The sequence below is a fragment of the Nipponia nippon genome, unplaced genomic scaffold (assembly GCF_047370975.1).
Source record: "Nipponia nippon isolate SJK-2023a ecotype South Korea unplaced genomic scaffold, ASM4737097v1 scaffold_35, whole genome shotgun sequence".
Taxonomy (NCBI): domain Eukaryota; kingdom Metazoa; phylum Chordata; class Aves; order Pelecaniformes; family Threskiornithidae; genus Nipponia; species Nipponia nippon.
Genome location: NW_028262353.1, coordinates 3,418,139 through 3,445,883, shown reverse-complemented (window position 1 = coordinate 3,445,883; position 27,745 = coordinate 3,418,139). Strand labels below are relative to the sequence as shown.

At 71.7% G+C, this 27,745-nt stretch overlaps 1 protein-coding gene across 2 annotated transcripts; it reads left to right on the top strand.

Moving 5' to 3' along the window:
- The first annotated feature begins 1,478 nt into the window (after window positions 1-1,478).
- FLNA (filamin A) lies at window positions 1,479-27,726 on the top strand. Of its 2 annotated transcripts, XM_087771148.1 has the most exons (47): window positions 1,479-1,597; window positions 3,437-3,875; window positions 5,621-5,869; window positions 6,493-6,590; window positions 6,700-6,847; window positions 7,232-7,350; window positions 7,476-7,553; window positions 7,820-7,982; window positions 8,181-8,381; window positions 9,361-9,498; window positions 9,736-9,859; window positions 10,075-10,211; window positions 10,671-10,864; window positions 10,944-11,057; window positions 11,447-11,590; window positions 11,680-11,803; window positions 11,895-12,055; window positions 12,134-12,224; window positions 12,312-12,481; window positions 12,716-12,833; window positions 13,299-13,561; window positions 14,115-14,712; window positions 14,791-14,964; window positions 15,045-15,207; window positions 15,577-15,737; window positions 15,829-15,999; window positions 16,422-16,545; window positions 16,620-16,776; window positions 16,858-17,047; window positions 17,276-17,299; window positions 18,124-18,371; window positions 18,622-18,724; window positions 19,196-19,336; window positions 19,535-19,663; window positions 19,743-19,916; window positions 20,086-20,247; window positions 20,573-20,776; window positions 20,856-21,008; window positions 21,504-21,626; window positions 22,094-22,360; window positions 22,919-23,056; window positions 23,137-23,252; window positions 25,082-25,214; window positions 25,759-25,935; window positions 26,387-26,605; window positions 26,817-27,035; window positions 27,386-27,726. In XM_087771148.1, the coding sequence occupies exons 2-47, from the start codon at window positions 3,521-3,523 to the stop codon at window positions 27,571-27,573; spliced, it is 7,845 nt and encodes a 2,614-aa protein (XP_087627274.1). In that variant the 5' UTR covers window positions 1,479-1,597; window positions 3,437-3,520; the 3' UTR covers window positions 27,574-27,726. The 2 variants fall into 2 exon arrangements, with proteins under 2 accessions (XP_087627274.1, XP_087627275.1); XM_087771149.1 differs by lacking the exon at window positions 17,276-17,299.
- The last annotated feature ends 19 nt before the right edge of the window (window positions 27,727-27,745 follow it).

The window sequence follows — 27,745 nt, the reverse complement described above, 5'->3', positions numbered from 1 at the left end:
ACGACCCCCCGGTAACGACCCCGCGCTATCGGCCCCAGCTGGTGCAGCCGCTTCCGGCGCTGCCTCATTTCCTGACCCCAAAGGGCCGGGGGGGCCCAGCCCCGCAGGGCCCTATAGAGCCCCATGGCATCCTATAGAGCCCCATGGCATCCTATAGGGCCCCCATCCCGCCCCGTGGCATCCCTAAGGGCCCCTCCTGCCCTATAGGGCCCCTATAGGCCTTCCCTGCTCCCGGGGGATCTCTGTGGGTCCCCCTACCCCATAGGGCCCCGGTTCCACCCTATAGAATCCGTGTGGGCCCTCCCTTTCCATAGGGTGATATAGAGCCCCTTTACTGCCCCATGGGGTCCCTATGGGTCCCCTTTTCCATAGGGTGCCATAGAACCTCTTTGTTGCCCCATGGGGCCCCTATAGGCCCCCATTCTGCCCCATAGCATCCCTATAGGTCCCCCTTTCCCATAGAACCCTTTTACTGCCCCATAGCGTCCTTGTGGGCCCCCTTTCTCCATAGGGCCCTGTAAAGCCTCTTTACTGTCTCATGGGGTCCCTATAGGTGCCTCTTCTCCATAGGGCTCCATAGAGCCCCTCTCCTGCCCTATAGCATCCCTATAGGTCTCCCTTCTCCATAGGGCCCCACAGAATCCCTGTCCTGCCCTATGGGGTCCCTATAGGTCCCCCTTCTCCATAGGGCCGCTCTCCTGCCCTATAGCATCCCTATAGGTCTCCCTTCTCCATAGGCCCCCTTAGAGCCCCTTCACTGCCCTATGGGGACTCTATAGGTCCCCCTAGTCTATAGAGGCCCTATCCTGCCCTATGGGGTCCCTATAGGTCCCCCTGGCCCTACAGAGCCCCCTTCCCGCCCCATGGGGTGCCTATAGGCCCCCTAGAGCCCTGTCCCACCCCAGTCTGTATAGGCCTCCTGTAGCCCCCCCTCCCACCCCATAGGGTCCCCATAGAGCCCCCTCCCACCCCATGGGGTCCCTATAGGCTCCACAGAGCTCCCCTCCTGCCCCATAGGGTCCCTATAGGCCTCCTGTAGCCCCCTCTCCCACCCCATAGGGTCCCCATAGAGCCCCCTCCCACCCCATGGCGTCCCTATAGGCTCCACAGAGCTCCCCTCCCACCCCATAGGGTCCCTATCGGCCCCCCAGAGCCCCCCTCCTGCCCCATAGGGCCCCTATAGGGCCCCTATCGGCCCCCTAGAGCAGCCCTCCTGCCCCATAGGGTCCCTATAGGCCCCCCTCCCGCCCCATAGGGTCCCCATAGAGCCCCCTCCCACCCCATAGGGTCCCTATCGGCCCCCCAGAGCCCCCCTCCTGCCCCATAGGGTCCCTATAGGCCCCCCTCCCGCCCCATAGGGTCCCCATAGGGTCCCTATCGCCCCCCCTCCCGCCCCCCCCCGCCCCCCCGCGGGGGCGGGGCTCCTGCCGCCCGTTACCAATTAAGGCGCCGCGCGCACCGCGCGCCCCCCCGGCAACCGCCACCCGCGCGGCGGCCGCGGCTCCCCCGGCTCCAGCCCCGGCCACAGCCCCGGCCACAGCGGCTGCGGCTCCTCCGCGCCCCGGCTCCCTCCCGACCCTGCACCGGCACCGCTCCGGTGAGCCTGGGGCTGCGGGGGGGCGCGGGGCGTGAGGAGAAACACCCCCCGGGGGGGGGGGGCGCCGCGTTTTGGGGGGTCGGGGGGCTCTGAGGGAGCGCGGGGGTGGCGTGAGGAGAAGCCCCCCCGAATGGGGCTGGGGACCTCCCTGGGAGGGGAGCAGTGGGGGGGACCCCTGTTTTGGCGTCGGGGGGAGCCTCCGAGGGACCCTTAGGGGGTCTCATGAGGAGAAACCCCCTGAGTGGGGCTGGGGGACCCCGCTGAGAGGGTGTGGGGACCCCCCTCATCACTGGAGCAGTGGGGGGACCCCTCTTTTGTGGTCTGGGGAGCCTCTGAGGGACCCCCGCGGGGCTGTCGTGAGGAGAAACCCCCCTGGATGGGGCTGGGGGACCCCCTGAGAGGGGAGCAGCAGGGAGGACCCCCCTTTTGGGGGTCTGGGGAGCCTCTGAGGGACCCCCGCGGGGCTGTCGTGAGGAGACCCCCCCCTGGATGGGGCTGGGGGACCCCCCCAGAGGGTCTCGGCACTCCCCTGTGGGGGGGAAAGGCGGGGTCCCCCCTTTTGGGGGTCTGGGGACCCCCTCAGGGGTGTCATGAGGAGACCCCCCACCCCGGATGGGGCCGGGGGACCCCCCTGTGGGGAGAGCAGCGGGGGGGGACCCTCTTTTGGGTCTGGGGGAGCCTCCGAGGGACCCTTAGGCAGTGTCGTGAGGAGAAACCCCCCTGGATGGGGCTGGGGGACCCCCCGTGGGGACCTGGGGACCCCCCGAGAGGGGAGCAGCGGGGGGGACCCCCCCTTTCGGGGCCTGGGACCCCTGGGGGGTTCTGTGAGGAGAACCCCCCTGCGTGGGCCGGGGGACCCCCGTGTCCGGGCAGCGGGGGGGGTCCGAGGAGCCTCTGTGGGGCTGGGGACCCCTCTTTGGGGGGGGGGGGCGCCCTCTTTGCGGGGTCTGGGACCCCCGCGGGCTGTGCCGGGGTGCGAGGGGACCCCGGTGACGGCGGGGGCGGGGCGGGGCAGCCCCTCATCGCCCCCCCATCGGGGACGGGGGGGGGGGCGGATCCCGAGGCGGGGGTCTCCCCACATTGGGGTGTCTGGGGGTGAGGGGGGCACGGGGGTCCCCTCCATGGGGGGTCCCCTCTAGGGATGCAGCGGTTGGGCCTTAAATAGGGGTGCACGGGGGTGTCCCCCGCTGTGGGGGTCCCCTAAACAGGGGTGCAGCGGGGGGGGTCTCTAAATAGGGGCGCAGCAAGGGGGTCCCCAGGCAGGGGTGCAGGGGGGGCTCCCCTAAATAGGGGTGCCCCAAGGGGTCCCTCGCTGTGGGGGTCCCCAGGTGGGGATGTGTGGGGGTGTCCCTCAGCGGGGGTCCCCCGTCGGGGGTGCACCAAGGGGTCCCCCAGCGCGGGTGTGCGGGGGGTGTCCCCCAGGGCGGGGGTCCCCAGTTAGGGGTGCGTGGGGGTCCCCCCGGGGTGGAGGTCCCCAGTTAGGGGTGCGCGGGGGTCCCCCAGCGCGGGGGTCCCCATGTGGGGGTGCAGGGGGTGTCCCCCCCGGGGCGGGGGTCCCCAGTTAGGGGTGCGTGGGGGTCCCCCCCGGGGCGGGGGTCCCCAGTTAGGGGTGCGCGGGGGTCCCCATGGGGGGGTGCAGGGGGTGTCCCCCCCGGGGCGGGGGTCCCCAGTTAGGGGTGCGTGGGGGTCCCCCCGGGGTGGAGGTCCCCAGTTAGGGGTGCGCGGGGGTCCCCCAGCGCGGGGGTCCCCATGCGGGGGCGTCCCCCCCGGGGCGGGGGTCCCCGGGTGGGGATGCGCGGGGTCCCCCCGGCGCCCCCCGACGCCCCTCTCCCCCCGCAGGCGGCGCCCCCTCCCCTCGCTCCCGGCGCAGGCGCAGCCGCGGCCCCGCCCCCCGCCGCCCCCCGCCGCCCCCCCGCTAAAGGGATGAGCGCGGCCGGGCGCGCCCGGGCGCAGGAGGCGTCGTCCCGCGGCGAGGCGGACGGGGAGATGCCGGCCACCGAGAAGGACCTGGCGGAGGACGCGCCCTGGAAGCGCATCCAGCAGAACACCTTCACCCGCTGGTGCAACGAGCACCTCAAGTGCGTGCAGAAGCGGGTGGGCAACCTGCAGACCGACCTGGGCGACGGGCTGCGGCTGATCGCGCTGCTGGAGGTGCTCAGCCAGAAGAAGATGGGCCGCAAGTACAACGCCCGCCCCACCTTCCGCCAGATGCAGCTGGAGAACGTCTCGGTGGCCCTCGAGTTCCTCGAGAGGGAGAACATCAAGCTGGTCTCCATCGGTGAGGCGGCGGGGAGCCCCCGGCCCCGCGGGGGTGGGGTGACGGGGGGACCCCCTCCCCGGGCCCCCATAAGTAACGGGGGGCTTTGGGGGAGGCCCCGACCCCCCTAGGGGCGCGGCAGGGCTTGGGGGAGCCCCCCTAAGGGGGTGATGGTGGGAGCTCCCTCCCCAGGCCCCCATAAGTAACCGGGGCTTTGGGGGAGACCCCCGACCCCCCTAGGGGCGGGATGCTTTGTGGGAGCCCCCCTAAGGGGGTGACGGGGGGAGCCCCCTCCCCAGGCCTCCATAAGTAACGGGGGGCTTTGGGGGAGACCCCCACCCCCCCCAGGGGCGGGATGCTTCGGGTGAGCCCCCTCCCCAGGCCCCCATAGGAATGGGCCGCCTTGGGGAGCCCCCCCCGGGCCCTCATAAGTAACAGGGGGTTTTGGGGAGCCCCCCTGATGGGGCGATTGCAAGAGCCCCCTCCCCAGGCCCCCATAAGTAGATGGCTGCCTTGGGGGAGACCCCCGGCAATGGGTGCCTTTGGGGAGCCCCCCCCCTCCGGAGCCCCCGCGGCAATGGGTCGCCTCGGGGGACCCCCGTATCGGGGGGGTCCCCTTGCAGCGGGCTGCCTTTGAGCCCCCCCCCCCCCCCCCCCCGCGGGGCCCTGCGCATCCTCCCCGCTTCGGGACCGGCCGAGGGGAGCCCCCCCCCCCCCCCCCCGCGGCCCCGTAACAAAGGCGGGGGGGCCGGGCCCGCTCCCAGCCCAGGAATGCGGGGGGGCCCGGTCCGGCGGGGCGGGGCGGGGGGGGGCGGCCCCGCCCTGCGGCTCCCCGCATCCCGCGGGCACAGATTGCGGGCGGCAGCGGCCGCGCCCGCCCCGGGGCCCCGCGTGGGGGCCGCTCGTCCGCAGCCGGGCCCGGCCCCGCCGTGGGGGGTCCCGGGGGTCCCGGGGGGCGGCGGGGGTCCCCGCGGGGGGGTCCGGGGGGGCGCGGGGGGGGCGCGGGGGGCGCCGGGGGGGCGGGGCCTCGCTGGTGCCCGAGCCCATATAAGGCCAAAAAATGCTGGAGCGGGGGGTGGGGCCGGGGGCGGTGTCTGGGGCCCCATCCCCCACCCCGCGGCGCCTCCCTCCCCCCCTTCACCCCCCTCCCGCGGGGCGGGGGACCCGGGCCTGCGGGAACCCGCCTTTACCCCCCCGAACCCCAAACGGGGGCCTGGGCACCCGCCCTCACACCCCCAAACAGGGGCCCGGGCGCCCAGGCACCCGCCCTCACACCCCCAAACCCCAAACGGGGGCCTGGGCGCCCGCCCTCACCCCCCCAAACCGCCAGCAGGGGCCCAGGCGCCCACCGTGACACACCCACCCAAACCCCAAACGGGAACCCAGGCGTCCGGCACCCGCCCTCACACCCCCAAACCGCCAGCGAGGATCCAGGCGTCCGGGCTCCCGCCGTGACACACCCACCCAAACCCCTAGCGGGGTCCCGGGGGTCCGGGCACCCGCCCTCGCACCCTCCAAACCCCAAACGGGGACCCAGGCGTCCCCCCGGGGCCTCTTCTCCCCCCTCACCCCACCATGGGGATGCAGGCGTCCGGGCTCCCCCCGTCCCACCCGTGGGTGCCGTGTCCCCGCGGCACCCCACCCATGGTGGCGCCGCATCCTCGCCCCCCCCGCCACATCCTAGGCGGGTCCCTGTCCCCCCCCCGTGAGGGCGCTGCGTCCCCCCGGGGCCCGGCGGGGGCCTGATCCCCCCGTGCCCCCCGCAGACAGCAAGGCCATCGTGGATGGGAACCTGAAGCTGATCCTGGGGCTGATCTGGACGCTGATCCTGCACTACTCCATCTCCATGCCCATGTGGGACGAGGAGGATGAGGAGGAGGCCAAGCGGCAGACGCCGAAGCAGCGCCTGCTGGGCTGGATCCAGAACCGCCTGCCCCAGATCCCCATCACCAACTTCAGCAAGGACTGGCAGAGCGGCCGGGCCCTGGGCGCCCTCGTCGACAGCTGCGCACCTGGTGAGGGGGTGCGGGGACCCGGGGGACGGCCCTGGAGGCGCACGGGGACGCGGCAGGTGGCTCCGGTGGCACGCGGGGTGGCCCTGGGGGCGTAAGAGGGACACAGAGGTGGCCCTGGGGGACTCAGGGACGTGGGAGGTGGTCCTGGGGGTGCGTGGGGACACGGAGGTGGCCCTGAGGGGCTCAGGGATGTGGGTGATGGCCCGGGGGGTGCATGGGGGCACACAGGTGGCTCTGGGGGGCACAGCGACGTGGGAGGTGGCCCTGGGGGTGCGTGGGGACGTGGGAGGTGGCCCTGGGGGTGCGTGGGGACACGGAGGTGGCCCTGGGGGGCACAGGGATGTGGGCGATAGCCCTAGAGGCACGCAGGGACACGGCAGGGTGGCCCCAGGGGTGTAAGAGGACACAGAGAGGTGGCTCCCGGGGCGCACGGGGACACAGGAGGTGGCCCCGGGGTGCACGAGGACGTGGGAGGCAGCTCCAGGGCCGCACGGGGATGCGGGTGATGGCCCTCGGGGCACGCAGGGACGCAGCGGGGTGGCTCTGGGGGTGCACGGGGGCGCAGGGGTGGCTCTGGGGACGTGTGGGGACACGGGGGTGACCGTGCGCCCCGTCACCCGCAGGGCTGTGCCCCGACTGGGACTCGTGGGACCCCAGCAAGCCGGTGGACAACGCCCGGGAGGCCATGCAGCAGGCCGACGAGTGGCTGGGCATCCCCCAGGTGGGCAGGGGGCCGTGGGGGGCTCAGAGCCTCCCCGGGGAGCGCGGTGGGGGGACCCGGGTGTCCAGGAGCGGCCCGGTGACCCCCCTGTCCCACGTGTCCCCCCCAGGTGATCACCCCGGAGGAGATCGTGGACCCCAACGTGGACGAGCACTCGGTCATGACCTACCTGTCGCAGTTCCCCAAGGCCAAGCTCAAGCCGGGCGCCCCCCTGCGCCCCAAACTCAACCCCAAGAAGGCCCGAGCCTACGGCCCCGGTGAGGGGGCCCCTTCCCCCTGGGCTGCGGGACCCCCGGCCCCTCCCCGCTCCGCGCTGGCTGGGGGCCGCTCTGGGTTTTATGGCACTGGGGGGCTGGGCCCCGGTCCCTGCAGACTGGGGGCCCCTCCCCGTTCCCATAGGGAGCACGTCCCGTGCCCTGTAGAGCTGGGGGGCCCCTTGTCCCTTACAGAGCTGGGGGGGCTGCCCTATAGATGGGGGTTGGCCATAGGTTCGGGGTGGTTTGTGTTCCCTATAGCTCTGTTTCCCATTCCCCACAGCTCTGGGGGCTCCCTTGGTCCCAGCAGGGTTGTGGGGCTGGGACCCCTGGGGCGGGGCTGGGACCCCCATGGGCCCCCCGTGGGGCTGACGGCGGGTCCCGCAGGCATCGAGCCCACGGGGAACATGGTGAAGCAACGGGCCGAGTTCACGGTGGAGACGATCAGCGCGGGGCAGGGGGACGTGCTGGTGTACGTGGAGGACCCCGCCGGGCACCGCGAGGAGGTGGGCACGGGGCCGGGGGGCTGGGGGGTCCGTGAGCGGGGATGGGGGCTCTGGGGGTTTGGGGGGGCTGCGGGGCTTTTGGGGGCCCCCAGGGGGTCTGACAGCTCGGTCTCCTCCCTCCACAGGCTAAAGTGGTGGCCAACAACGACAAGAACCGGACGTTCTCCGTCTCCTACGTCCCCAAAGTCACCGGCGTGCACAAGGTGGGGTCGGAGGGATGTGAGGGGTCTTTGGGGGGGGTCCTGAGGCGTTTTGGGGGGGGTCCTGAGGCGTTTTGGGGCCACTCTGCGGCTGTTTTGGCCCCTGGCGTGCTGCTCTTTTCTCTTTTGAGTTCTGGAGAGAGAATTCTGAGGTCTCAGGGTGGTTTTGGGGCTACAGGTGAGGTTTTTGGGGCTTCAGGTGAGGTTTTCGGGACCTCCAGTGAGGCTTCACCCCCCTGACGCCCCCCGTGTTTCGGGGTCCCCCGCAGGTGACGGTGCTCTTCGCGGGGCAGCACATCGCCAAGAGCCCCTTCGAGGTGCAGGTGGGGCGGGCGGCGGGCGACGCCGGCCGGGTGTCGGCGCAGGGGCCCGGCATCGAGCCGCTGGGCAACGTGGCCAACAAGAGCACCTACTTCGAGATCTTCACCGCCGGTGCGCCCCGGGGGGCCTGGGGGACTGCGGGGTTGTGGGGGGCTGGAGGGAACGGTGGTCGGGGGGATTGGGCGGGTGCGACGCGGGGCAGGACGAGGAGGGGGACGCGTCCCCACCGGGGTGGGGGTCCGGCTGCCGCGGCGGGGGGCAGCGGGCGGCCCCCGTTCTCCCCGGTGACGCGGGTGCCGCCGCCGGCAGGCGCGGGGCCGGGCGAGGTGGAGGTCTCCATCGTGGACCCCAGCGGGCGCCGGGGGACGGTGGAGCCGACGCTGGAGGCCCGGGGGGACGGCACCTACCGCTGCACCTACCGCCCCACGGCCGAGGGGCCCCACGCCGTCCACGTGGCCTTCGGGGGAGCCCCCATCCCCAAGAGCCCCTTCAGCGTCACCGTGGGGCAGGGTGAGCCCCGGGGGCCGCCCGCCCCCCCACGGGGGTCTCTGGCCCTCCGCCCCCCCGGGCTGGGGGTCTCTCTCCTTCCCTGGCTCGGGGGTCTCTGTCCTCCTGTCCCCCCAACTCGGGGGTCTCTGTCCTTCCCAGCTTGGGGGCCTCTGTCCCCCGAATTCGGGGGTCTCTGTCCCCCTCTGAACTCGGGGTCTCTGTCCCCCCACCCCAACTCGGGGGTCTCTGTCCCCTCTGGACCTGGGGGTCTCTGTCCTGCCCCACACTGGGGGCTCTGCGTTCTCCTCCCCTCCGAGCTGGGGGGTCTCTGTCCTTCCCAGCTCGAGGCGGGGGTCTCTCTGCTTCTGCCCCCCAACTCAGGGGGGGTCTCTGTGCTTCTGCCCCACCCCGGGCCCTTGTGGGGGGTCTCTGCCCCCTACATGGGGGGCCCGGGGCTGTCGCTGCAGGGGGGTCTCGGCCCCCCGTGACTCTGCTCTGTCTCTCTCCGCCTGTCCTGCTCCTTCTGCCCGTCTGTCCGGGAAGCGCCGGCCAGGGTCCTCGCGGGTGACCCGCTGACGGTACGGGGGGCACGGGGGGTGCTCCCGGATGCCTGGGTCCCTCCTTACCCCCCCCCCCCCGCGCCCTTTGGGGTGCCCCCGGGCGCCTGGCTCCCTCCCCACAGCATGTGCCCCAGCGTGGGTTTGGGGGTCCCCCCGGCTGCCCGGGTCCTTTCCGGACCCTCTCCCCCAAGCGTGCACCCCGATGCGGGTCCGGGGGTCCCCCAGGTGCCTGGGGCCCCTCTCTCCCGCCAGTGTCCCCCCCACATCGTATGGGGCGCTCCCCCCATCCCTCTCCCCCTCCTTCCCCTGCAGCCCCTGCCCACAGGGTGGCTTTTGGGGTCCCCCAGGACACGGGAATCCCCCTCCCCTCCAGCGTGTGCCCCGGGGAGGGTTTTGGGGGTCCCCAGCTGGCGGGGCCCCCCCTGACTCTCTCCCCACAGCCTGCAACCCCTCGGCGTGCCGTGCCGTGGGGCGGGGGCTGCAGCCCAAGGGGCTGCGGGTGAAGGAGACGGCGGATTTCAAGGTCTACACGAAGGGGGCCGGCAGCGGGGAGCTGAAAGTCACCGTCAAGGGCCCCAGTGAGTCCGGGGGGGCTCCCCTCTTTTGGGGGGGCTGCGGGGGGGAGGCCCTGAGGGGATTGGGAGTGCCCTGAGGGGACCGGGAGCCCTGGACACAGCCCTTACCCCCTACTTAAGGGGATGCTGGGCTCCCTGGGGTTTCGGGGGGGGGGGGCGGTCCCTGGGGTTTTGTGGTGGACCCTAAGGTTTGGGGGGCTCCCCGGGTTTCGGGGCACCCCCCTGACGCATGCCTCGCAGAGGGCACGGAGGCGGTTAAGCAGAAGGACCTGGGGGACGGTGTCTTTGGCTTCGAGTACTTCCCCACCGCGCCGGGGACCTACACGGTGACGGTGACCTGGGGGGGACAGCACATTCCCCGCAGGTGAGCGCTGGGGGGCACTGGGAGGGACTGGGTGGCACTGGGAGGGGGGCAGCATGGCCACCATCGTGGGCTGCCATCCTCGGTGCCGGGGCTGGAGCCATTTGGGGGTCTGGGCTGTTTTGGGGCATTGTTTCGGGGTCTGGGCTGTTTATGGGGGGCCGTGCCTGCAGCAGGGCCCTGCCCTGACCCCCTGCCCCCCCGTTTGTCCCCCCCAGCCCCTTCGAGGTGAAGGTGTCCCCCGAGAGCGGCAGCCAGAAGGTGCGGGCCTGGGGGCCTGGCCTGGAGGGCGGTGTTGTGGGCAAGTCAGCCGACTTCGTGGTGGAGGCCATCGGGGATGACGTCGGCACCCTCGGTGAGGTTTGGGGGGGTCCTGGAGGGGCCGGCGGCTGCTGGGGAGCATTTTGGGGGGGTGTGGGGTCCTCCTGGGGGCTTTGGGATGCCTTGGGGGGCTGGGGGAAGTTTGGGGGGGTCCTGAGGGTTAGGAGGCTCCTGGAGGGGCTTCAGGGGGGGATTTGGGGCCTCGGGGGGGTATTGTGGGATCCTGGGGGGCTACTGGGGGCCTCCAGGGGTTTTGGGGTGTCCTGGGGGACTTTGGGGGCCCCTTTGGGGTTATATTGGGGGTGTGGGTCCTCTGAGGGGCCTCTGGGGCTCCCCTGGGGACGTTGGGGTGTTTTGGGGGCCTCCGTAGCCCCTCACCGGGGCCTCTGCGCCCCGGCGATCTCAAGGCTCTGCGCCCCGGGGCGGTGGCTCTTTGGGGACCCCCGGGGGGGTTTCGGGGGCCCCCTGACCCCCCAACTCCCCCCCTCCCCAGGCTTCTCGGTGGAGGGCCCCTCGCAGGCCAAGATCGAGTGCGACGACCGGGGGGACGGCTCCTGCGACGTGCGGTACTGGCCGCAGGAGCCGGGCGCCTACGCCGTCCACGTCCTCTGCGACAACGAGGACATCCGCCGCAGCCCCTTCATGGCCGACATCCGCCCCGCGCCCCGAGACTCCTTCCCCGAGAAGGTGGGGGACCCCCGCGGACCCCCCCAGGCCCCCCCAGCGCCCGGGGGACCCCCCATAACCCCTCTGTCCCCCTCCTCAGGTCAAAGCCCACGGGCCAGGGCTGGAGAAGACGGGGGTGGCCGTCAACAAGCCCGCCGAGTTCACGGTGGACGCCAAAAACGGGGGGAAGGGACCCCTCAAAGTGCAGATGCAGGTGAGGGGGGATTTGGGGGCGCTGCCTGGGCGGGAGATGGCACGGGGGGTCTTTGGGGGGAGTTTGGGGGGCACTGTCCTGGGTAGGGTGGGGCACAGGCCAGATTTTGGGGGGTTATATGGTTTTAGAGGGATTTGGGGAGCCCAGGTGCAGGGGAGGTGGCACGAGGGGGATTTGGGGCGCCGGCGGCGCACTTGGGGGGGCAGCCCCAGTTAAGATGCGATACGAGGTGGTTTTGGGGGGATATCGGGAGGATTTGGGAGCCCCAGCATCGAGGCAGTGGTGCTGGGGGGCGGCGGGGTGGGTTTTCTGTAGAGAAGGGGGTGTGGGTGGATTGGGGGGGTCGCAGGGTGGGTTTTGGGGGTGCTGACCCCCCCGTGCCCCCCCAGGACGCAGAGGGCAACCCCGTGGACGTCTCCGTCAAGGACAATGGCAACGGCACCTACAGCTGCTCCTACGTCCCCAAGAAGCCCCTCAAGCACACGGCCATGGTGTCCTGGGGCGGCGTCAACATCCCCCAGAGCCCCTTCCGGGTGAGGGGGGGTCCCCGAAACCGTGGGGGGGTCCTGGCCGCCTGGGGAGGCGGCGGACCTAACCCCCCCCCCCCCCCCCCAAACCGCAGGTGGGCGTGGGGGCCGGCAGCCACCCCCACAAGGTGAAGGTCTACGGCCCCGGCGTGGCCAAGACGGGGCTCAAGGCCCATGAGCCCACCTACTTCACCGTGGACTGCACCGAGGCCGGGCAGGGTGAGCCCCGGGGGCTGCGGGGGGCTTCGGGGGTGCCGGAGGGTCCTGGGGGGGGTTCGGGGTGCTGACACCCCCCCCCCGACCCCCGCAGGGGACGTGAGCATTGGGATCAAGTGCGCCCCGGGGGTGGTGGGCCCGGCCGAGGCCGACATTGACTTCGACATCATCCGCAACGACAACGACACCTTCACCGTGCGCTACACCCCCCGCGGCCCCGGCGCCTACACCATCATGGTGCTCTTCGCCGACCAGGTGGGCCCGGGGGGGCCTGGGGCGGGGCACGAGGGGTCCTGGGGTGCATGGGGCTGATGTTGGGGTCTCTCCCCGCAGGCCACCCCCACCAGCCCCATCCGGATCAAGGTCGACCCCTCGCACGACGCCAGCAAGGTGAAGGCGGAGGGACCCGGTCTCAGCCGCTCCGGTGAGTTGGGAGGGTGGCAGGAGGGTCCCGGGGGGGCCCCGGCAGGGATTTGGGGACCCCCCCGACCCCCCCGTGTCCCCCCGGCAGGTGTGGAGCTGGGGAAGCCCACCCACTTCACGGTCAACGCCAAGGCGGGCGGCCGGGCCCCCCTGGATGTGCAGGTGACCGGGCCCGGGAAGGGCGAGGCCGTGAGGGACCTGGAGGTGATCGACAACCACGACGGCACCCACACCGTCAAGTACACCCCGCTGCAACAGGTACGGGGGACCCCAAAACCCCACACCCCCCAAGTACACCCTGCACCCCCCCATACACCCCGCTGCGGCAGGTGCGAGGGACCCCAAAGCCCTGCACCCCATAACCGAAATGCCCCCTCCTGTCGTAATGTGGGCATCCCAGCCCCACCGCAACGCCCCCCCCGTGCAGCGTGGGGGGCCGGGACCCCCAGCCCTGGCGGGGGGCACCCCCACAGCCGTGCCCTCTCCCCCCAGGGTAATTTGGGGGTGGCAGTGACCTACGGGGGCGACCACATCCCCAAGAGCCCCTTCACCGTCGGGGTGGCCCCCAGCCTCGACCTGGGCAAGATCAAGATCTCCGGCCTGGACGACAGTACGGCGGAGGCGTTGGGGGGGCTCTGGGCTGGGGGACCCCCTTAGAGGAGGCGTGGGGGGCTGGGGGGAGCGGGGGGCTTTTGGGGTGGGGGCACGAGGGAGCCAGGGGCAATTTGGGGACCTCCTTTTGGGGGGGGGGCGTCCTACGGAGCCGGGGGTGGTTCAGGGTCCCCACAGGGCTGGGGAGAGAAATGGGGGGGGGGGGGGTCCTGCTTGCGGGGGGGTTGGGGGGCTTCCTGCCTGGAGGGGATTTGGGGTGAGGGGTCTTGGGGGGCTCCTTCCCCACAGGGGATTTGGGGTGGGGGGTTTGGGGGGTTCCTGACCAGAGGGGGTTTGGGGTGGGGGGTCTGGGTGTGGTTTTTTTGGAGGATGTTTATTGTGGGGGTGGGGGGTTTTTGGCAGGGGGGCGCCCCCGTTTCGGGGAGTGGCCCCCCACAGGGCTTGCGTTTCCCCCGCCCCGCAGAGCTGGAGGTGGGGAAGGACCAGGAGTTCACGGTGAAGTCCAAGGGCGCCGGGGGCCAGGGCAAGGTGGGGGCGAAGATCACGGGCCCCTCGCGCAAGGCGGTGCCCTGCACGGTGGAGCCGGGGCTGAGCCCCGACAACAGCCTGGTGCGCTTCATCCCCCGCGAGGAGGGGCCCTACCAGGTGGAGGTCACCTACGACGGCGTCCCCGTCCCCGGCAGCCCCTTCCCTGTCGAGGCCGTGCCCCCCACCGACCCCTCCAAGGTGAGCCTGGCCCCCCGCGATGGGGCGCTCTGCTTTGGGGGCGTCCCGATGGGATTGGGGGTCCTGGGGACTTGGCCCCCTTTGGGAGGGGGACCCCCGGTGTCCCCAGGGCGTGGTGGGGGTCCCCAGGAGCTGGGAGGGCCCCAGTAAGGGTGATTGGGGTCCCCAGTAAGGGTGTGCTCCTGCTTATGGGGTGTCCCCGAGGGTTGGGGGGATCTGTAGTAAGGGAGGGTCCCTGGTGGGGGGGTCCTCAGAGGCTGGGGGACGCTAGTAAGGATGGTCAGGGTCCCCAGTCGGGGGTGTCCCTGGTGACGGGGGTCCCGAAGGGTTGGGTGTCCATAGCGAGGGAGCGTCCCTGGTGACGGGGGTCCCCAATAAGAGCGTGTCCCTGGTGACGGGGGGCCCTAGGGGCTGGGGGACCCCAGTAAGAGCAGACCCCCGGGGCCGGGGGGTACCCGGTGCCATGGCTCCCCGGGGAGGAGGGCGTCCCCGGGATCCGGGGGCTCCCTGGCAAGGGCCCCCCCGCCCGACGCGGTGGCCGCTCTCCCCGCAGGTGCGCGCCTTCGGGCCGGGGCTGCAGGGGGGGCTGGCCGGGGTGCCGGCCCCCTTCACCATCGACACCAAGGGGGCCGGCACGGGGGGCCTGGGGCTGACGGTGGAGGGCCCCTGCGAGGCCAAGATCGAGTGCCTGGACAACGGCGACGGCACCTGCTCCGTCTCCTACCTGCCCACCGAGCCCGGCGACTACAACATCAACATCCTCTTCGCCGGCGCCCACGTGCCCGGCTCGCCCTTCCGCGCCCCCGTCCGCGCCCCCTTCGATGCCTCCAAGGTGACGTGCTCGGGGCCGGGGCTGGAGGGCGCCACGGCCGGGCAGCCCGGCCACTTCCGCGTGGACTGCAGCCGGGCCGGCACGGCCGAGCTGACCATCGGCATCACCTCGGAGGCGGGCGCCCGCGCCGAGGTGCGGGTGGAGGACAACGGTGACGGTACCTACACCATCGCCTACACCCCGCTCAGCCCCGGCGTCTACACCATCACCGTGGAGTACGGCGGGCAGCCCGTGCCGCACTTCCCCAGCAAGGTCCGGGTGGAGCCCGCCGTCGACACTGCCGGCGTCAAGGTCTACGGGCCCGGCGTGGAGGGCAAGGGTGAGCGCGGGGCCGCGGGGAGAGGCGCGTGGGGGGCGCAGCCGCTTGACACCCACCCCCGTGTGCTGTCCCCCCCAGGTGTGTTCAGGGAGGCAGTGACGGAGTTTGACGTGGATGCCCGGGCGCTGAGCAAGGCTGGCGGCCCCCACGTGAAGACGCGGGTGTCCAACCCCTCAGGGAACGTGACCGAGACCTTCGTGGAGGACCGGGGTGACGGCACCTACCACGTGGAGTACACGCCCTACGAGGAGGGTGAGGCGCGGGGGGTGCGCGGGGAGCGGGGCGGCAGCCCCGGCCTCGGGGTGACGTCCCCGCCGTCGTCCCCCCGCCAGGCGTGCACACGGTGGAGGTGAACTACGCCGGCAGCCCGGTGCCGCACAGCCCCTTCCGCGTGCCCGTCACCGAGGGCTGCGACCCGGCACGCGTCCGCGTCCACGGCCCCGGCATCCAGAGCGGCACCACCAACCAGCCCAACAAGTTCACTGTGGAGACCCGGTGAGACCCCCGCGCCCTCCTGCCCCCCAGCAGTCATCACCAGCACCCCAAAGCCCCGCTCGGTGCTGAAACCCCTCTCCCCAATCCCCTGCCCCCTCCCAGCACCCCTGAAATCCACTGTGGGTGCCCCAAGTCTGCCCGTACGCTTTCCGAGCCCAAATCCTTTCCCCGGCATCCCCTAAATTATCCCCCTACCCCAAATCTTTCCATACCCTGAGTCCTCTTCTTCCTTGTCCCCCCCAAACATCCCTGCATCCTAAACGCTCCTCCCAGAGCCCCTAAGCTTCCCCCCTCAGTACCATCCAGCCCCTCCTGGGGCCCGGGGGGTTTGGGGGTGCCCGCCTGACCCCCCTGCTCCCCTCGCCCCAGGGGTGCCGGCACGGGGGGCCTGGGCCTGGCGGTGGAGGGTCCCTCGGAGGCCAAGATGTCCTGCACCGACAACAAGGACGGGAGCTGCTCGGTGGAGTACATCCCCTACGAGCCTGGCACCTACAGCCTCAATGTCACCTACGGCGGCCACCAGGTTCCCGGTGAGCGCTCGGGGGGTCCCGGGGGGCACCGGCGCGAGGGAGGCGGCTGCATCGGCCCCCCCACGCTCACGTGTCCCCCTGCCCCATCCAGGGAGCCCCTTCAAGGTGCCGGTGACGGACGTGGTGGACTCGTCCAAGGTGAAGTGCGCGGGGCCGGGGCTGACGCCGGGCGTCGTGCGAGCTAACGTGCCCCAGACCTTCACCGTCGACACCAGCAAGGCCGGCGTCGCCCCCCTGGACGTTAAGGTTCAGGGCCCCAAAGGTCAGTGGGGGGGCACAGGGGGTCCGGGGTACCCCTGCTTTGGGGCTGGGGGGCGTTTGGGGTACCCAGGGGAGACGGGGGTCTGGTATTAAGGGTGGGCGCTGTGCTGTCTCAGGGTGGTGGGGGGGTCCTGGTGCCCCCCTCGGGTGGCCCCTGTGGGGCCCCAAAGTGCACCTGGGGGGTCTCGGGGTGCCCATGGGGTCCTGTGGGCTCTTGGGGTGTCCCGCAGGATGTTGTGGGAGTCTTGGGGTGCCTTATGGGATGTTACAAGGTCTTGGGGTGCCCCCCCGGGTTCTACGGGTGGTCTTGGGGTGCCCTATGGAGCACTGCGGGTTCTTGGGGCGTTGCATAGGGTGCCATGAGGGTCTCGGGGTGCCCCGTGGGGTGCTCGGGAGCGCCCTGATGCCCCCCACCTCCCCCAGGCGTGGTGGAGCCCGTGGACGTGGCAGACAACGGGGACGGGACACAGCGCGTCAGCTACGTCCCCTCCCGCGAGGGGCCCTACAGCATCTCGGTGCGCTACGGCGACGAGGAGGTGCCCCGCAGGTGAGGCGGGGGGCGCGGGGGGGCCGGGGCGGTTTGGGGGGGGCCGATCTGACGCTCCTTCCCCTCTCCCGCAGCCCCTTCAAGGTGAAGGCGCTGCCCACGCACGACGCCAGCAAGGTGAAGGCCAGCGGCCCCGGGCTGAACACGACGGGGGTCCCGGCCAGCCTCCCCGTGGAGTTCACCATCGACGCCAAGGACGCCGGCGAGGGGCTGCTGGCCGTCCAGATCACGGTGGGCGGGGGGCGCGGGGGCGGGCGGGGGTCTGGCGACGGGTGGGGGGCGGCCTGGCGACGTCCCCCTGCGTCCCCACAGGACCCCGAGGGCAAGCCCAAGAAGGCGACGATCCGGGACAACCAGGACGGCACCTACACGGTCTCCTACGTCCCCGACATGACGGGGCGCTACACCATCCTCATCAAGTACGGGGGGGACGAGATCCCCTACTCGCCCTACCGCATCCGCGCCGTGCCCGCCGGCGACGCCAGCAAGTGCACCGTCACCGGTAAGCGCCGCCGTGGGGGGGACACACACGGGGACACCCACTGCCCGCCCAGCCGCTTCCAGCCGAGTCACCGCGGGGCGGGGAGCCGCGGGGCGGGCGGCCGTGGGGCGGGGGGCGCGGGGGGCCGCACCACGTGTGTCTCACTGGATTTCTTGCTTCTCTGCCCACCCCACGTCCCCCCCGCGCCCCCCCCCCGTCCCCCCCACCCCTCTTTTGCCCACGCTGTAGTCTCCATCGGAGGTCACGGCTTAGGTAAGCTCACGGCATGGCTCGCTTGGCGTCGGGGTGCATGCCTGACCCCCTCCCGCACCCCAAGTTACCCCCACCCCCGCGGAGAAGCGGGGACCTTCCCCGCCGTGGCGTGAAGGAGGGGCCAGGGTCTCATTTAATGCTGGGGGCACCCCGCGTTCTCCTTAAATCGTTAATCAGTTAATGACGAAGGGTCCCCCCAGGCCTCTGGGGCCCCCCCCAGTGTCATTTAACAATCAGGGTTCTCCTTTAACTGGGGGGGCTAGACCTTGCTCAACAGGGGGGGACCCCCCACTTCTGCTTGCTCTTGGGGGTCCCCCTCCCTCCAATACCAGGGACCCCCTTTGGCCCTGTCCTAATCAGGGGGCACCCCTCCGACCCTCGTTAAATGGGGGGGGGGGGGGGGCCTTGTGCCAGTGGCTTGAAGCTATGAGCGTTTTGGGGGGTCCCTGGCTCGGCGCCGCTGTCCTTGAGGACCCCCCATTGCCGGGGGCTCCCCTGGCCCCACGCAGGGTGGTGAGCTGGGGGTCCCGGGGCGTTAGGGGGTGCCCGGCCGCCCCCCCAGGGCAGAGGGGGCCCCCAGCCATGAGGTTACCCCCAGGGCGTGGGAGGGGGGCGGTCCGTGCCCCGCTAATACCTAATTACCCCCTCCCCGTGGCATGGCACGAGCTTCCTCGTGCTCAGCCTGCCCGGGGGCTCGGGTTGGCCCCAGCTTGGGGGGTCCTTCGGCCGTCCCGGGGGCGGGCAGCACCGGAGAACGGCGGCGGGGCGCGCGTCCCCCCGTAGGGCCGGGCTGGGGGCGGGCAGTCACCCCCCGTCCCCGGCAGGGGCGGGCATCGGCCCCACCATCCAGATCGGGGAGGAGACGGTGATCACGGTGGACGCCAAGGCGGCGGGCAAGGGCAAGGTGACCTGCACCGTCTGCACACCCGACGGCTCCGAGGTGGACGTGGACGTGGTGGAGAACGCCGACGGCACCTTCGACATCTTCTACACTGCCCCCCAGCCCGGCAAGTACGTCATCTGCGTGCGCTTCGGGGGCGAGCACATCCCCAACAGCCCCTTCCAGGTCATGGTGAGTGTGCCGGGGGCGCGCCGGGGCGGGCGGCGCGCGAGGCGGGCGGTAGGCAGGCAAGGCGCCAAGCAGGCGGCGCGCAAGGAGCGTGCGAGGCAGGCGGCGCGCGGGGCGCGTAGCAGGCGGGCGGCGCGCCAGGCGAGATACCGGGCGCAGGCAGCGCGCCAGGCGCGTAGCAGACGGGCGGGGTCAGGCGGCGGCGGCGGGGGGGGGGGGGGCCTGGCATCCGCTAACGAGCTCGTTTGTGCAGGCGACCGACCGCCCGCTGCTGGGGGTGAACGGGCTGGACATGGCCGGGCTGCGCCCCTTCGACCTCGTCATCCCCTTCACCATCAAGAAGGGCGAGATCACGGGTGAGGGGGGCGGGTGCCCCAAAGCGCCCCGAGCGGGGGGTCCCCAACACCACCAGCGTTGTCCCAGGGGGTCCGCGAAACAGCTGAGCTCCCCTGGGCGGTCCCCAAAGTCCTCTGGGTGGGGTGACCAAAACAACTCCCTGTGGGGTCCCCAGGCCTCCCTTGAGTCCTTCTGGGGGGTCCCGAAGACACAGGGGTCCCCAAAGCCCCCTCAGCTCCTCCTGGGGTCCCCCCAGGGCAGCCAGGGTCCTCCCAAGGGATCCCCAAAACAGCCAGAGTCCCCCCAGGGGGTCCCCAAGACAGGCAGGATCCTCCCAGGGTCCACAGGTCCCCCCAGGGGGTCCCCAAGACAGCTAAGATGCTCCCGTGGGGTCCCCAAGACAGGCAGGGTCCCCCCAGGGGGTCCCCAGCCCCTCCCGGGGGTCCCTGGACCAGCCAGCACCCCCTGACCCCCCCCCCGTTCCCCCCCAGGGGAGGTGCGGATGCCCTCGGGGAAGGTGGCCAAGCCCGACATCACGGACAACAAGGACGGGACGGTGACGGTGCGGTTCGCCCCCACCGAGGCCGGCCTGCACGAGATGGACATCCGCTACGAGAACATGCACATCCCAGGTGGGGGGCAACGGGGGGTGCGGGGGGACTTGGGGGGCCCCCTTGAAGCATCGTGGCCCTGGGGGTGCCGTGGCGCCATCCCCCGCGCCACCATGTGTCCGTTGTGACGTCCCCGCAGCCGTGAGGGTCCTCCCGTGGCGGTGGGGGGGTCTCGGTACCCCCCTGACACCCCCTGTGCCCCCCCGTTGCCCCCCGCAGGCAGCCCCCTCCAGTTCTACGTGGACTACGTCAACAGCGGCCACGTCACCGCCTACGGCCCCGGCCTCATCCACGGCACCGTCAACAAGCCGGCCACCTTCACCGTCAACACCAAGGACGCCGGCGAGGGTGAGCCCCTGGGGGTCCGCCAGGCGCCTGGGTCCTCCCTGGCAGGCGCGGCCCCCCCCGAACGCCCGTGCCCCCGCAGGAGGGCTGTCGCTGGCTGTGGAGGGTCCCTCCAAGGCGGAGATCAGCTGCACCGACAACCAGGACGGGACGTGCAGCGTCTCCTACCTGCCGGTGCTGCCCGGGGACTACAGCATCGTGGTGAAGTACAACGACAAGCACATCCCGGGGAGCCCCTTCACCGCCCGCATCACCGGTACGGGGGTCTGGGGGACACCCGGGGTGCTTTGGGTGGTCCTGGGGTCCCGGGAGCGGATCTGGGAGCAGATTCGAAGTCCCCAGGGGACTTGAGGCCGTTCTGGGGGTGCCTGGGGGAGCCCCAGGCATTTTGGGGTGCCTCCCTGCTGACCCCCCCGTCCCCGCAGGTGACGACAGCCTGCGCCTGTCCCACCTGAAGGTGGGTGCCTCGGCCGACATCCCCCTGGACATCGGGGAGACGGACCTGAGCCAGCTGACGGCCACCGTCACCGCCCCCTCGGGCCGCAAGGAGCCCTGCCAGCTCAAACGCCTCCGCAACGGCCACATCGGTGAGGGGGGGACGCTCGGGGGGGCCCTGGGGACGCGGCCCCCAGCACCTCGCTGTCGGGGTGCGAGGAGCCCGGCCGGCTCCAACGCCTCCACAGCCGAGCGAGGGGCCGTGGACGGGGGACACAGGGACACGGTCACCGTCCCCTCCCTGTTGGTGCGCAAATGCCTCCGCAGCGTCTCCTGACGTCCCCGTGGCCCCCGTCCCCTCCGTGTCCCCACACCACGTCCCTTCTGTGTCCCCACATCCCCGTACCCTGCTGCCTGTGTCCCCACATCCCCGGGCCACGTCCCCTTGTCCTGAGGCCGGCGTCCCCGTCCCCGCAGGCATCTCCTTCGTGCCGCAGGAGGTGGGGGAGCACCTGGTGCACATCTCGCGGGGCGGGCAGCCCCTGGCCCGCAGCCCCGTCTCCGTCACCATCAGCCAGGCGGAGCTGGGGGACGCCAGCCGGGTGCGCGTGGCGGGGCCCGGCCTGCGCGAGGGACGCACCTTCGAGCCGGCGCACTTCACCATCGACACCCGCGACGCTGGTACGTCCCCATCCCGCGGGAACGGGGGGGCCGGGGGGGTCCCGGGCGCCGGGGTCCCTGCTGACGGCCCCCTCCCCAGGCTACGGGGGGCTGAGCCTCTCCATCGAGGGGCCCAGCAAGGTGGACATCACCACGGAGGAGCTGGAGGACGGGACCTGCCGCGTCTCCTACTGCCCCACCGAACCCGGCAACTACATCATCTCCGTCAAATTCGGCGACCAGCACGTCCCCGGTGAGCGCCGGGGGCGGCAACTGGGGGACTGGAAGTGCTGTTGGAGGGTGCCGGGGCAAGCAGCGGCACTGGGAGGGCGTGTCAGGGAGGAACTGGGCTTACTGGGGGTGCTGGGAGGGTGTATTGGGGTAACTTGCTTACTGGAGGTACTGGGAAAGTATGCTGGGAAAGAACCTGGGTTACTGGGAGTGAATTGAGGGGTACTGGGAGGGCATATTGGGGGAAATGGGAGCGCTGGGGGAGCAACTGGAGGAGCTAGAGCAGGGTCCTGGGGTTACTGGGGGCACTGGGAGGGTATACTGGGATAACTTGGGTTACTGGGAGCAGAGCGGGAGGGTGCTGGGGGCAATCAGGAGTACTGGGGGGTGTGGGGAGGGAGCTGGGGGTGCTGAGAGGGGTTTGGGGTGCAGTGAGAGCAGGAGAGGATTGGGAGGGGGGGGCTTAGGGGGGTCCCTGGGCCCGGGGGGGGCTGATGTGACCCCCCGCCCCCCGCAGGGAGCCCCTTCTCGGTGAAGGTGACGGGCGAGGGGCGGGTGAAGGAGAGCATCACGCGCCGGCGCCGCGCCCCCCCCGAGGCCAGCGTGGGCACCGCCTGCGACCTCAGCCTCAAGATGCCGGGTGAGCGGGGACGGGGGGCCCCGAGCGTCCCTGGGGGGCTCAGCGCGGACCGTGGGGTCCCTGGGGGGCTCAGGAGGCTGCTGGGGCAGTTGAGGGGGACCCCAGGGACGTGGGGGGGTAGGAGAGGGTCTGTGGTCTCCCCGGGACCCCCCCAAGGACACTCTGGAGGTTCCCAAGGACTCATGGGGGTACCAGGGACTGGCTGCTGGGGGCACAGGGGTCTGGGGGACCCCAGGGACACGCGGGGAGGTGCTGCAGGGCTGGGGGTCCCTAGAAACCCCGGGGGGACACTAAGGACCCACGGGGGGACCCCAGAGATGAAGAGGGTCCCCCAAGGACCCACGGCGGCTGGGGTGGGGATGCAGGGGGGGCCCCCAGGACCTCTCCCGGCCCAGGAGGGTCCGCAGGGTGCTGCGGGCAGCCAGGGGGAGCCCCAGGACCCCCCGTGACCCCCCCGTTGCTGGCAGAGCTGAGCGCCCACGAGGTGACGGCGGTGGTGACGGGCCCCTCGGGGCAGGCGGTGGCGGCCCAGGTGCTGGAGGGCGACGGCGGCACCTACAGCATTCGCTTTGTGCCCGCCGAGACCGGCGTCCACTCTGTCAGCGTCAAGGACCGGGGCCAGCACGTCCCCGGCAGCCCCTTCCAGTTCACCGTGGGGCCCATGGGCGAGGGCGGCGCCCACAAGGTCCGCGCCGGTGGGCCCGGCCTCGAGCGGGCTGAGGCCGGCGTGCCAGGTGAGCGGGGGCACCCCAAAACTGCCCGAGACCCCCCTCGGGGCTGCGCTACTCGTGTGGGGCTGCCCTGACCCCGCTACGGCCCCTGAACCCGCTTGGGGCACCCCAAAACCCACTTGGGGTTCCCCTAAACATACGCCCACCCCTGTTGGGGCACCCCAACCTGCTCCAGGCACCCCAAAACTCACCCAGGGACCCTGAACCTGCCTGGGGGGCACCCCAAAGCCTACTCAGGGCTCCCCCCTGACCCCCCCTTGGGACCACCTGGACCTGGCTGGGGCTCCCGAGTCTGCACAAGGCTCCCTGATCCTTCATGGGGCTCCCCAAAACCCATGGAGGGCTCCCCAAATCTATCCAGGGCTCCACAGGACCCATGGGGGGGGGGGTTTCCCCAAACCCTAACTGGGGCTCCCCCAAACTCACCGGAGCTCCCCCAAACCTGCTCCCCTCAAACTGGCCCAGCTGGGGTGGAACTGGGGGGCTGCCCCCCAGATGGGGTGTGATGGGGGGTCAGGCCTTTGGGGGGGCCCTGACACCCCGTCCCCACCACCCCCCCAGCCGAATTCAGCATCTGGACGCGGGAGGCGGGCGCCGGGGGCCTCTCCATCGCCGTCGAGGGGCCCAGCAAAGCCGAGATCGCCTTCGAGGACCGCAAGGACGGATCCTGCGGCGTCTCCTACGTCGTCCAGGAGCCCGGTACGGGGCCGGGGAGGGGCCGGGGGGGCCGGGGGGAGGCGGGGACCCCCCCCTCGCTGACGCCGCCCCCCTCCCCGCAGGCGACTACGAGGTGTCGGTGAAGTTCAACGAGGAGCACATCCCCGAGAGCCCCTTCGTGGTGACGGCCGCTGCCCCCTGCGACGCCGCCCGCCGCCTGACTGTTTCTAGCCTTCAGGTGAGGCACCGGGAGAAACCCCCCCCCCTCGCACCCCCCGGCTGGGCTCGGGACGGCCACGCGCAGGGCGGGGGGCGGCTGGGGGGCCAGCGTAGCCCCGGGGGGGCTTTAGTGGGGTTTTGGGGTGTCCGTAGGGGCAGCGTAGCCCCAGGGGGGCTTTAGTGAGTTTTTTTGAGGTGTCCGTAGGGGCAGCGCAGCCCCAGGAACGATTTAGTGGGGGTTTTGGGGTGTCTGTAGGGGCAGCGTAGCCCCAGGGAAGATTTAGTGGGGTTTTGGGGTGTCCGTCGGGTCAGTGTAGCCCCATGGGGGCTTTAGTGGGGTTTTGGGGTGTCGGTAGGGTCAGCATAGCCCTAGGGGGGCTTTAGTGGGGTTTTTTGGGGTGTCGATAGCATCAGTGTAGCCTTAGGGCAGATTTTTGGGGTTTTTTTGGGGTGTCTGCAGGGACAGCGTAGCCCTAGCAGGGGCTTTATTGAGGTTTTGGGGTGCCTGTGAGGACAGTGTACCCCAGGGCAGCTTTAGTGGGGGCTTGGGGTGTTTAGGGGGGGTCGTAGCTCTTGGGAGGCTGTAGTGGGGTTTCAGAGGTGTGCAGGGGGGCGGGCTGTCTTTGAGAGAGCTTCAGTGAGTTTTGGGGTGCCCAGGGGGTCTGCAGCAGGGTTTGGGGGGCTCTGTAGGTGCAGCAGGTTTGGGGGTCCCTGCGCTGGCCCAGGCAGCCCCTGTGTCCCCCCAGCCGTCGCGGGGTCCCGGGGGTCTTCTCTCGTGTCTCTTTTAAAGGCTATTAACAGCCCCCCGTCGCCCCCCACCCCGCTCGGGGGGCGACCCCGGGGCCCGGAGGGGCCTTAGCGGGAGAGAACGGCCCCCCAAGACCCCCCCAGCACCCCCAAACCCCGGCCGGGGACGCCCGGGGCCCCCCGTTCTCTCCCGTTAAGCTCTCCGGCCCCACAAGGTAAGTGGGGTATGGGGTGGGGGCTCCCCTGACACCCCCAAATCCCTCCCCGCCTCCTGGGAGACCCCAACACCTGCGGAGCACCTGCTGCCCCCCAGCCGGGGCGGGGGCTTTCCCCAGCACCCCCAAACCCCTCCCTGCCTTTGGGGGACCCCTGAACCCGGGGTGTCGGTGTACAACCTGCCCCCAAAGCGGAGGGGTTGGGGGGGGCTCTGCCCCCCTCGGTATTTTGGGGCGCGGGTCTCCCCGGGGTCATTCGGGGTAGGGATTTCCCCCTCCCCGGGGGGGATCTTGGGGTGCAGATCCCTCCTGGGGGCGTTTTGGGGTGCAGGGTCCCCCCCAGGGTTATCTGGGGGGAGGGTTTGGGGCTGTTCATCCCCCCCCGGGGTTTTGGGGGGAGGGTTTGGGGGTGTTACTCCCCTGGGATTAGGGTGTTTTGGGGTATCAGCCCCGCCCAGAGTTGTTTGGGGTGAGGGTTCGGGGGTGTTCATCCCCCCCAGGGTTATTTTTTGGGGTGTCATCCCCACCAGTGTTAGCTTTTTGGGGTATCAACCCCCTGGGGTTTTTGGGGTGAGGATGTGGGGGCGTTAACCCCCCCGGTGGATTGGGGGTGAGGATTTGGGGGTGTCAACCCCCCCCCGGTTGATCTGGGGTGAGGGTGTGGCATGCACGTGCACCCCCGGGGGTTTTGGGGTGCAGACGCCCCCTCAGCTGTGTGGGGGCATGAAGCCCCCCGAGTCGGCCCAGGCTGGGATGCGGGGGTGTCTGAGGGCGGGGGACGGTGCCGGCTCCCTTCCCCCCGGCTTGGGGGGCTCCCCCCCAGGTTTGGGGGTCCCTCCCCCCGCTTTGGGGGGCTCCCCCCCCGCTGACGGTCTCTGCCCCCCAGGAGTCCGGGCTGAAGGTGCACCAGCCGGCCTCCTTCGCCGTCAGCCTGAACGGGGCCAAGGGGGTGCTGGACGCCAAGGTGCACAGCCCCTCGGGGGCCCTGGAGGAGTGCCACATCACCGAGGTCACCGAAGGTGAGGGGACCCCGCGCCGGGACCCCCGGGGACCCCGCGCCCCCCGCCCCAAAATCCTGCCGCCCTCCCCTGGGGCGCCCGGGCTCTCTCCTGGCAGCCGCGGTGAGCTCCTTCCAGCTGGGGGAGGGGGGATTTTGGGGTGTCCCCCCCGCTCTGGGGGGGGGTTCCGGGGTCCCCCCCCGGGGGGTCCCTCTAGCCCCCTTGGCTGGGTTTGGGGGTTCCAGGGAGGCTGCAGAGCCCCCCCCGGCCCCGGCCAAGGGTGTTTTGGGGCGGGGGGGTGGCCTGGCTGACGCAGCCGGGCCCCCCCATCTGTGGGGGTGCGGGGGGGCTGGGGGGGGGGCCTGGGGGGTTTCGGGGTGCCCCGTGGGGGTCCTGACCTCCCAAGGTAGGTCGGGGGGGGGGCTGTGGGGTTTTGGGGGCCTCCATGGCATCTCTGGGAGCCCCCTTGGCTCCGGTGGCCCCTGGGGGGTGCGGGGGGTCCCCGCGGGGTTGGGGGTCCCCACTGACGCGTCCGTCCGTCTGTCCCTCCGTCCGTCCCCCACAGACAAGTACGCGGTGCGGTTCATCCCGCGGGAGAACGGGGTCTACTCCATCGACGTCAAGTTCGAGGGGTCCCACATCCCCGGCAGCCCCTTCAAGGTGCGGGTGGGGGAGCCGGGGCAGGCGGGGGACCCAGGCCTCGTCTCCGCCTACGGACCCGGCCTCGAGGGGGGCACCACAGGTACGGGGGGGCTTCGGCAGGTGGGGGGCCCCCGGGGGTCTGAGGGGACCCCGTGGGGCTGGGGGGCCCTGCAGGGTTTATGGGGACCCTGCGGATTTGGGGGGGGGGTGTCTCTGCGGGGTCTTAGGGCACCCTGTGAAGTTGGGGGGCCTCTATGGGGTCTTGGGGGGCCCCGTGGGGTCTCGGGGGCCTGCCTGAATTTGGGGTCCTTTATGGGGTCTCAGGGGACCCCATCAGTTTAGGGGGTCTGTATGGCGTCTTAGGGGACCCTGTGAAGTTGAGGGGTCTTAGGGGGCCTTAGGGGACTGCGTGGAGTTGGGGGGCTCCTACAGGGTCTTAGGGGGCCCCGCGGGGTCTCGGGGGCCCCCTGTGGGGTCTCGACGTGGGGCTCCGCAGGGGGCCCTGCGCCGGGGGGTCCCTGGGTGCCGACGCCCCCTCCCCGCGCCCCCAGGCTCCCCGGCGGAGTTCGTGGTGAACACGGCGACGGCGGGCCCCGGGGCGCTGGCCGTCACCATCGACGGCCCCTCCAAGGTGAAGATGGACTGCCGGGAGTGCCCCGAGGGCTACCGCGTCACCTACACCCCCATGGCCCCCGGCAGCTACCTCATCTCCATCAAGTTCGGGGGCCCCCACCACATCGCCGGCAGCCCCTTCAAGGCCAAGATCACCGGTACCGGGGGGGGGTTGGGGTGCGGGGGGGCTTGGGGGGCGGGAGAAAGGGCGATGGGGGGCTGGGGGGATCTGGGGGTCACGGGGGCTGTGGTGGGGGAGGTGGGGGGAGTTTTGGGGGGTCCGGAGCAGGGTGAGGGAGGCTCGGGGGGCAGGAGCGTGGGGGGAGGTGGGGGGGCGGCGGGGTGCTGACGCCCCCCCCCCCCCCGCAGGGCCCCGCCTGGTGAGCAGCCACAGCCTGCGGGAGAGCTCCTCGGTGCTGGTGGACGCGGGGGGCCGCCCCGAGGCCGGGGGGGCGGCGGCGGCGGGGGCCCCCCCGGGCGCCCCCAAATTCTCCTCCGACGCCAGCAAGGTGGTGGCCAAGGGGCTGGGGCTGAACAAGGCCTTCGTCGGGCAGAAGAACTCCTTCACCGTCGACTGCAGCAAGGCGGGTGGGTGGCGGGGGGGGGGTTGGGGGCGCCCCCCCGTGGGGTTGGGGCCCCCCCCCGGGTGTGGGGGGCCCCCGGTGTGGTGGTGGGGAGGGGGCGGCGGCTGGGTCCCGCTGTCGGTCAGGGGGGTGTTTGGGGGGTCAGGTTTTTTTGGGGGTGTCTTTGGGGGCGGGGGGGCTGGTTTTTGGGGTGCAGCTTTTTAGGGTGTTTTTAGGGGGGGCTCCGTTCTTCCGGGAGCCTCAGGGGAGAGGGGAGGTGGTCGGGGGGTGTTTGGGGGGGACCCTCCCATTTTTAGGGGGGACCCCAGGTTTTTGGGGTGCCCCCCCGGTCTGACGCCCCCCCTCCCCCCGCAGGGAACAACATGCTGCTGGTGGGGGTGCAGGGCCCCCGCACCCCCTGCGAGGAGATCGTGGTGAAGCACCTGGGCAACCAGCTGTACAACGTGGGCTACCTGCTGCGGGAGCGGGGCGACTACCTGCTGGTGGTCAAGTGGGGGGACCAGCACGTCCCCAACAGCCCCTTCCGCGTCACCGTGCCCTGAGGGGCGCCCCCCTCCCCCCGGGGGGGGGCGCGGAGCCCCCCACCCCCCCCCCGCCCCGGCGCCGGGGGCGCAGGAAGCACCCGCCCCCCGCAAGGCGCTGGGGACCCCCACGTTGGGGGAGCCCCCCCCAAGATTGGGGACCCCCCCCCCCCCCCAGTTTGGGGAGCCCCCC